Source organism: Salvelinus namaycush, chromosome 5 (assembly GCF_016432855.1).
Source record: "Salvelinus namaycush isolate Seneca chromosome 5, SaNama_1.0, whole genome shotgun sequence".
Taxonomy (NCBI): Eukaryota; Metazoa; Chordata; class Actinopteri; order Salmoniformes; family Salmonidae; genus Salvelinus; species Salvelinus namaycush.
The window spans coordinates 60100899-60109632 of NC_052311.1; the positions used below are offsets into that span (position 1 = coordinate 60100899).

General features: G+C 43.2%; 2 protein-coding genes and 1 pseudogene across 2 annotated transcripts; 1 reads left to right on the forward strand and 2 right to left on the reverse strand.

The window, feature by feature from the left end:
• Positions 1–931: 931 nt before the first annotated feature.
• LOC120048572 (trypsin-3-like) lies at positions 932–2410 on the reverse strand. Its single transcript, XM_038994657.1, has 5 exons — positions 2287–2410; positions 1963–2125; positions 1590–1843; positions 1316–1452; positions 932–1173 (listed from the first exon to the last, which is right to left on the reverse strand). The coding sequence occupies exons 1-5, from the start codon at positions 2324–2326 to the stop codon at positions 1024–1026; spliced, it is 744 nt and encodes a 247-aa protein (XP_038850585.1). The 5' UTR covers positions 2327–2410; the 3' UTR covers positions 932–1023.
• On the forward strand, positions 1958–6156 carry LOC120048578 (annotated as a pseudogene).
• LOC120047224 (C-type lectin domain family 9 member A-like) lies at positions 3564–4392 on the reverse strand. Its single transcript, XM_038992753.1, has 2 exons — positions 4383–4392; positions 3564–4249 (listed from the first exon to the last, which is right to left on the reverse strand). Exons 1-2 carry the CDS (start codon positions 4390–4392, stop codon positions 3654–3656), a joined length of 606 nt encoding a protein of 201 aa, XP_038848681.1. The 3' UTR covers positions 3564–3653.
• Positions 6157–8734: the final 2578 nt, after the last annotated feature.

The following is an 8734-nucleotide window of genomic DNA, read 5'->3' on the forward strand; positions in this document are numbered from 1 at the left end:
ACATTTGTATCACAACTAAAGTTATTTATATCACTTTAAATTAAGCATATAGGAGTACCTGTTTCTTTGTTAACCGCTCAACACAGAATAGCTGCATGTGCGCAGTCCCTCATTGTTTGGAGAAAATATATTTTCTATTTTATTCAGCTATGTCCAATTGTATTCTTCATACTATAAATAATGCTACGGAATTCGAAGCAAATCTTGTCTGCTAAATGAACTAGTGTAGCCCACAGCCAGATCAGGGCCTAACATAAGAAAAATGCTATTCTGTTCTTCTGAAATAGACTACATTTTCTTCATATCATGTTTCTTTATACCTGTCTAAAATAAATAATGGATTTATTATGATGGTGTAGGCTATATTAAATGGATTTATTAGACTTTTTAAAATGTAGATGTTCCAAAGGTCTGCATCAGTGGCTTGTAGGCCATGTGTGGAAGCCAGGAGATGCTCAATGTATTTATGTTAATTAACGGTCAATTACTGTGAGACCGACAGATATTTGCTTGAGAATCACAATTTCATGAACCCCACAGCCCTAGTTGCAACCGAGGACAGACAATTGTTACACGCTACGCACTTCAGCACTCGGCTGTCCCGAGCTTGTGTGGCCTACCACTTCGTGGCTGATCGGTTGTTGCTCCTAGAAATTTGATGAACTGCCTTGTTGGAAAGGTGGCATCCTATGACGGTGCCACCTTAAAAGTCACTGTGCTCTTCAGCAAGGCCATTCTACTGCCAATGTTTGTCTATGGAGATTGCATGGCTGTGTGCTCGATTTTATACACCTCTCGGCAACAGGCGTGGCTGAAATAGCCCAAATCCACTAATTTGAAGGGGTGTCCACATACTTTTGCATATATAGTGTATGTTCCTGTAGAACATGCAGAATCCAACCAGTTAGTGAAAAAATAACCGAAGACAGTGTTTAAAAGTAAAATATAATTTATTTTCTCATGACAGTTGTTGTTATCATGGATTTCTGTCTTAGAGAAGATGTCTCCTCCAGTCTAGATCAATTAGTTGGAGGACATGGTGCTGCTGATCCAGGATTTGTAGTTGCAGACCTTGGTGTAGACACCAGGCTTGTTCTTCTGGGCACAGCCGTAACCCCAGGACACAACACCCTGCAGCTGACCATTGCACACCACGGGGCCACCGGAGTCTCCCTAATAGAGCGATGGGGAGACAGAAATGAAAGGTGAGCAGATTTGTTTCAGGGTATCAGTCAATCTAGGTTGAAGGATGGTTTTTGGAAATTCTGGAATCGTATTTTCATTAATTCAGTGGAAGTGCTTCAACTCTGCTTACCTGGCAAGAGTCCTTGCCTCCCTCCATGAAGCCAGCACAGAACATGTTGGAGGTGATCTGTCCAGGATAGGCGCTGTTGCAGCTGCTGCTGCTCAGGATGGGGAGATCCAGGCACCTCAGAGTGTCGGGGTAGTTGACTAGAGACGGGCAGAAGAGGATTAGTCTCTCAGTCATTCTCTCTTTGGTTCTGAGTGGTCAGTGATATAATTTATCATCAGTTTGAGAAACAATGAATACCAAAAGTCTTTGTGGGCATATTGTTAATGCTACTCACTGCTGCTGCCGGATAGGTTGCCCCAGCCAGAGACCAGACAGCGAGTGCCAGAGCTGGCACAGCTGGAGGGCAGAGCCACAGTGCTCACATAGCTGTTCAGGGAGGCGGGCTTGCTCAGCTTGATCAGCATGATGTCGTTGTCCAGGCTGCGGCTGTTGTAACTGGGGTGTATGATGACCTTCACTGAGTCGATGAACTGCTCAGTGCCCTCGTTGACGGCAATGTTGTGCTCACCCAGACGCACCTGGATGCGGCTGGGGAGAGAGTGAGGGGAGGGTTAATCAGATGTACTCAGACAAATACAGTTTCATGTCGAACATACTGTAGATGGCTTTGGTAAATGTTTTTGAAGAACGTTTCACCAGTCACTTACGACTTGTAGCAGTGAGCAGCAGACACCACCCATGTGCTGGAGATCAGGGAGCCACCACAGAAGTGGTAGCCAGACTGCAGTGATGCCTGGTAGGATGCAGAGTTCTTTCTGCACTCATACCCTCCAACAATCTTGTCATCCTCATCGTCAATGGGGGCAGCGACTGAGTGGGATGTAAAGGAGAAATCGTTGTAAAGAAAAAGGTCAAATGTACCAAACGTTTCAAGCAGTGTATAGTTATAGCTTCATCCAGAGTTGTATTTTCATGCAGTCTCCAATCTTTTGGCCCACATATTATTTCCTGTTGAATAAACCGGTACTCACATGCCACAGCGAACAGAGCGAGAAGAATAATGACCTTCATGGTTGTGTCCGTTTTTGCCTCGGTACTGAGCCACTGTCAGAGCCCTCTTATAAACCCACTCTGTCCTCTGCCATTGGTCAGTCTCAAGGGCATACATGTATACATTTCCATTGGTACCTGTCAAACAGTAACTTGCGTGTGAACGGACATATGGCTAACGAGGCTCCTCAACTGAGGATGTGTGCTTAACGGCATTACCTTACATCCCTATGTAAATTCCTATACTGTTAAAATGAATAGACATTTGCCCCATTTTTTGACTCATTGAAGGAATATAGAAATGTGTATTCATACACAGTGCTTGGTTTTGTGTCACATACTTTCTCCAAAATAGATTCACTATGAGGCCACAAGGTGGAGTTCCATGACCTTGCATTTGAAGTAAGCCTGGCATTTTGCAACTGGTTTGAGTATTGGTCAGAAAGGAGAGTGTCTCTAAGGGTTCCTCGGCTTAATTTATCAATATAGGCTGTTTGTTACTGATCCTGTTTCTTTGATATAAAAATAGCTATAAAACAAACAGTATAACAACATGGATTGTATAACAACATTCATCATATGATCATGATATCCAATTGTTGTAATCTAGTGATATGTTTTATTGACCTCAGAAATACCTATAGATGCTGTACAGTATCATAGATGGTGTTAGAAATACAGCAGAATGTCACTCATCATTTGTACATTTTCAGAATGTATTTGATTGCATATAAATTCATGAAAGGCAGGAAATCATTTTTTAGAATGTATTTAATTGAAATAGAATAATGTAATGCTCTATTATACATTAGGAATTTTTCTTGGTATATTACAGGAAAAACATGGCAGATATGACAAAAAGAAACATAACAAAGTTGATATGTTTGGTACAATGTTAACACATAGAATAGATGTTTAGTCTGGACAAGAACAGTTGGTACTGTTTGCTCATTGAGATGATGTCATGGGGAATTGTTTCGGTCTTACAGGTGGTGTGTGAGATGTAGGTGTGTTTGTGCGTGTTTATCTGAGGCATGTACCAGGTTGAGCTACTGATCAGCCAATTTCTCGCAAATCCAGCGCCGCTGTTCACGACACCTGAGATCATTCCAGTTTTTCTCTTGGTCATTGAAGGTGTTAACCTCAGCACAGTCCTCAGTAGAGTCGATAGAGGCACCATTTGGCTCACCAGGAGACCAGAACCCTGTGGTCATTAGTGTCCCGTCCACCCATTTCCAAGTCCCCTTTGTCTCTCTGTCAGTCAGACCAATCCAGAAAAACCTTTTAAATGTACAGATGAATTCCTGTTCTGCTCTGTTGTTTATGATCACCAGGTCTGCTCCTCTCTTTAGACAGTTCTGTCTGCTCTGTTGTTTATGATCACCAGGTCTGCTCCTCTCTTTAGACAGTTCTGTCTGCTCTCATCCCAGGATTCAGTCCTGTCAGAGATGTAGTACAAGCTGGAACCAAACTTCTTCCATTCTTCAAGGCAGGTTTGATTCAACATATTGTACCTTCTCTTTAGATCGGCCTTTTCTTTATCCAGGTTTTTGTTTTGGACCTGTAGCTCGTCTCTTTGTTCAGTCAGGTTGTTGTTGCTGGTTCTATAAACTAACAACCTCTCCTCCAAACTGACAGTGACTACATTATAGTAGACAAACAGCACCATGATCCCAGCCAGTAGGAGAAGGCACAGCAGGCCCAGACACGCTGCAGCAACTCTGGAGCGTCTCCCCATCGAGCCCTCAGAGCCGTAGTTACTTTCTCCAGGTCTACTCTTTGGTGTGGTGTCTTCTATCTTGGTACCAGAATCATGCCCTTTCAGGGTCTCTGCACTGACAAATATGACCGTAGTCCACTCATCAGAATCACCACAGTCTTGTTCCTCCTTTTTAATGCATTTTTTGCTGTCAATGATACACTCAGACATCATGTTATTTTCCTCTGTCGTTCCAATTCAACTATAACATACACTGTATTCTAATGTGTCTCTGTGCTGCTCTGTGACTGCACTGTACTGGTGTTAAGACCCTAGGGAACAGGAAGACACCCGCGAGAAAGGAAACGACAACGGAACCACCCACCATGCAAGTGTTAGAAAATATACAACTAAGCTGCCACCTAAGTTGTGTGTATGAAAATAAGAATAAGAAAAATGGAGATGCTTGTGTCACTTCAGGTGGACATAATTCTTTCCCAGGTAGAGTAATGTCTGAGCGTCAGATATAGGCCTACTGTTCACAGAAGTGCAAATCCTTGAGAAGATCAGATAATGTGGCCGGTGAAGTGGGTATATAACAGTTTGTCTTCATGATTGAGTCCTGTGTTGCAGCTAAAAAACACAATCATGAAGTACGGTATTCTCCTGGCTCTGTTTGCTGTTGCATGTAAGTCCTTGCTTTACTCGTTGAGAGAAATTGTTTAAGTTCGCATTGGTGTCCATCCTGTGATAATACTCTGAATATTTACTGAACACGTGTACCGTTCTGTTTGCATGAGTTGTATTTCCATGCAATTTCACACTGATTCTTTCTGTATTTCAGTCGCTGCCCCCATTTGACGATAAGGATGACAAGATTGTTGGAGGGTATGTGCAGAAAGAACTCTGCATCCTACCAGGCATCTCTGCAGTCTGGGTACCACTTCTGTGGTGGCTCCCTGATCTCCAGCACATGGGTGGTGTCTGCTGCTCACTGCTACAAGTCGTGACTGATGAAACTTTCTTCAAAAACATTTACCAAAGCCATCTACAGTATGTTCGACATAACTGTATATCTGATTAACCCTCTCTCCCCAGCCACATTCAGGTGTGTCTAGGTGACCACACAACATTGTCGTCAACGAGGGCACTGAGCAGTTCATCATGCACCCCAGTTACAACAGCCGCAACCTGGACAACGACGTCAAGCTGAGAAAGCCCGCCTCCCTGAACAGCTACATGTGCACCGTGATCATGCCCTGCAGCTGTGCCAGCTCTGGCACCCGCTGGCTGGGGCAACCTACCCAGCAGGGGCTGTGAGTAGCATCAACAATATGCCCATAAATACTTTTGGTATTTGTTGTTTATCAAAACAAATGACAAGTTATATCACTGACCACTCAGAACCAAAGGGAGAATGTTTGATATACTAGCCTTCTACCCCAACCCACTGTTCTGCCTGGATCTCCCCATCCTGAGCAGCAGCAGCTGCAACAGCACCTACCCTGGACAGATCACCTCCAACATGTTCTGCGCTGGATTCATGGAGGGAGGCAAGGACTCTTGCCAGGTAAGCAGAGTTGAATTCATAGCACACCTTACTACTGTTGTCCTTTTCATTTGATTTGTTAAAAGCGCTCATCTGTTGTGATTAACCAGCTTCAACCAATATTGAAAGATGCCCCATCTTCATTCTGTCAGGGAGACTCCAGTGGCCCCGTGGTTGGCAGCTGCAGGGTGCTGTGTCCTGAGGTTACAGCTGTGCCCAGAGGAACAAGCCTGGTGTCTACAACTCCTGGATCAGCAGCACCATGTCTTCCAACTAATTGATTTAGACTGGAAGAGACATGTTCTCTAAGACAGAAACCCATGATAACTGGTATGAGAAAATAACCATTCTTTTAAAGTGCAATATATGCTTTTAGGAAGGTATGAAACAGGTATCTGGCTAGTGCTTATTATGTGTAACTTGTAAAGCAAGAGTTGCAGACAACAGCTAAATCTGTTCAATGCTGATTGTGCACTGTCCTATCAGTTTCCTCTCCATGCTAAAATGCGCTGGTAAGCCGTTTCCTGGAAACTCGATGACATGAGAATGAACTTCTGTCTGTGGAAATATGACTTCAAATAAAATTTGAACTTGCAACTGCAATAGACATGAGTAGAACATACTTTTGTTCATCTCTTCATAGGTTAATTAATGGAACTTACACAAATGTAGTCTTTCAGCTGCCACTATGGCCTATGTATTGCCTAACTACATTTGCACACACTGTATATAGATTTTTCTATTGTGTTATTGACTGTACGTTTGTTTATTCCATGTGTAACTCTGTGTTTTTGTCACACTGCTTTGCTTTATCTTGGCCAGGTCGCAGTTGTAAATGAGAACTTGTTCTCAACTGGCCTACCTGGTTCAATAAAGTGCAGAAAACATTTTAAATGAAGTAGAATATTTTGACAATATGCATACAATTAACCTAAATGTGTAGCTATTCAGCTAAGACAGTTAATTAATAAAGGTTTCTGTTCGTTTGTCTGCTGACTTAAATTGGTGAACTTCAAATGGCAAATGCCTCTTCGATGAGGTTTAACGCGGTTGGCATCCAAAAAAATGTTGCATTACCGCCACTTACTAGACTGGAGTACAACTCCCTTATACTTTGCTTGAAAAAATAAAATACCCTACCAGATAACGCTACACTCAAATAACACCACCATACTCCACAATTTAAATCTATTTAGTCCTACCTCAGGCCAACAACCTGAAAGGATGGGACACCACCACTTAACACACCCTGTAACTCTGGTGTCAAGTCTCACAATCCCAAATACCTCTCTGCAGTTGCCACCACAACCTCAATTCTGTGATTTACGTTCAATCCCTGCAGTACAGTTAATAACCATTGCTATAAATCCAATCTTACTGAAACATCACTTGTTGGTTTATCCCTCTGTACTGGTACAGATCTACTACTGACACCACTCCTCTCAGGATCCCTCCCCTTGACCCATCTTCCTCTACTTTCTTCCCTGCCTCAGCATGACAACTTCTGCACTACTCTAACCCTGGAAACCTCAACCTGCCTCTCTCGCATGGGACATTTCTAATCCCCAGCCCCATAGACACCACTACTTTACACAATACTACACATTCCTTTGTCACATGCCCTTCTGCACACTTCTCACACCTGTTAAGGCTGCGAAGGTTCAACTGAGATAGGAACAATAGCACACCTGAACTTGGTTAAAATAATTGTTTAATTCAAAAGTTAATAAATGGCAAATGCAATTTCCGTATATACGGGTTCAATGTTTCATCACGCAGGATAAGACAGAGAACTGATTTGTTCCTGACAAAGATAGTATATTATACTCATGACAGAGATAGTTCCCACTTCCGAGCCGGCCTGTCAGAGTAGAGACTGGGCGTGGTTTAGACTCACCCAGCCTATCGTTGGTGTTGGCGCATAAGCTGGTCCCAGCCCCTTTGCGCTCTCTGGTGTCCCGTCGCTGTTGCTGTGTAGATTACGCTCCCTCACCCCAGAGACTGAGGTCAGACAGTTCTGCAACATTGTCTGAGCTATTTGCACCTGTATACAATGCCCACTGTTCTCACTCAAGGCTAACTACAGCTTCCCAGCACTCTTATCTGGGGCTAACTGTTACTTCCAGCACACACACACAGACACCCAGGCGCCCAGGCCAACAGTTTGCTAATATTCAATCACGTTGAGTATTCAATCACATATACAGTTGCTAATATTCAATCACGTGTGTTATAGTATGGGGTTATAGTGCATAACTCAGAACCTCACAGATGTTCTTCGTGTGTATAGTTTATCTGTTATTGTCTATTGTACACCACAGTCAGCAGTCTCCTGATTCACCCCCCTCCCTCTACACCCCTCCTGTGCCTCTCTAAGATTAGCACAGTTTCGGTCACACAGAACAGAGCCCTTCTTGCCACACACACACACACACATTATTGTTCATATCTTAGTACATTGTTATCTTGTACATTGTTGCATACACACACATTTCAGGCTGTGGCCTCATGGTTAGGCTATGAGAACTGTTTCTCCTGAGAACAAAGACAAATGTCAGGCCTACATGAGTCAGTAGCATAAACTTTAATTAATGCAAAATCCTTCTAGTTTATAGTTATTTTAGCACGCTAAGCTTAGCAAAACCCCACACACCTAGGAACCTTCCTCCTACACACTGCTGCCACATGAGCTTGACACCTGTAATAAAGTAATGTATTCGGCACAAAAGCTCGTACAGGATAATGTATCCTAACATCACTTTGTCGGGCAAAGACAGCATCAAAACTCAAAAGAACAGACAATGACTAATGTTTCACTACTCCCTCCACCCTGTCTGCGTCGCACCAAACGACAACCATCACAAATACTGGGAATCTTCCCCTTCAGTTGGTCAACTTTTACATTCACTGCTACCCCAGTAATCACTCCTTTCAATGGCACCCCTTCCTTGAGAGCAAAACAATTCACATTTCTTGCCTCCATTCACTTAATGTGGAGAACAATTATCACAGACCACTTCTGGTTACCCTCACCAATTCCACAGCACCAAACTCTGTTTTCACCCACCCTGAAACCACAAATGGATCCCCAAAAGGCAAGGGTCCACTTTTAACAAACACGTCACTCCTACAGTCACAGACTCATCTTTAATCTGACCCTCGGCTCTGAGAACTTCACACC

Coding starts and splice junctions, on each gene's coding strand:
- LOC120048572 (XM_038994657.1), bottom strand. CDS start 2,326: ATGAAGGTCATTATTCTTCTCGCTCTGTTCGCTGTGGCAT. Junction 1,844..1,962: donor GCTGCTCACTGCTACAAGTC/GTAAGTGACTGG, acceptor CTCTCTCCCCAG/CCGCATCCAGGTGCGTCTGG. Junction 1,453..1,589: donor CAACCTATCCGGCAGCAGCA/GTGAGTAGCATT, acceptor GCCCGTCTCTAG/TCAACTACCCCGACACTCTG.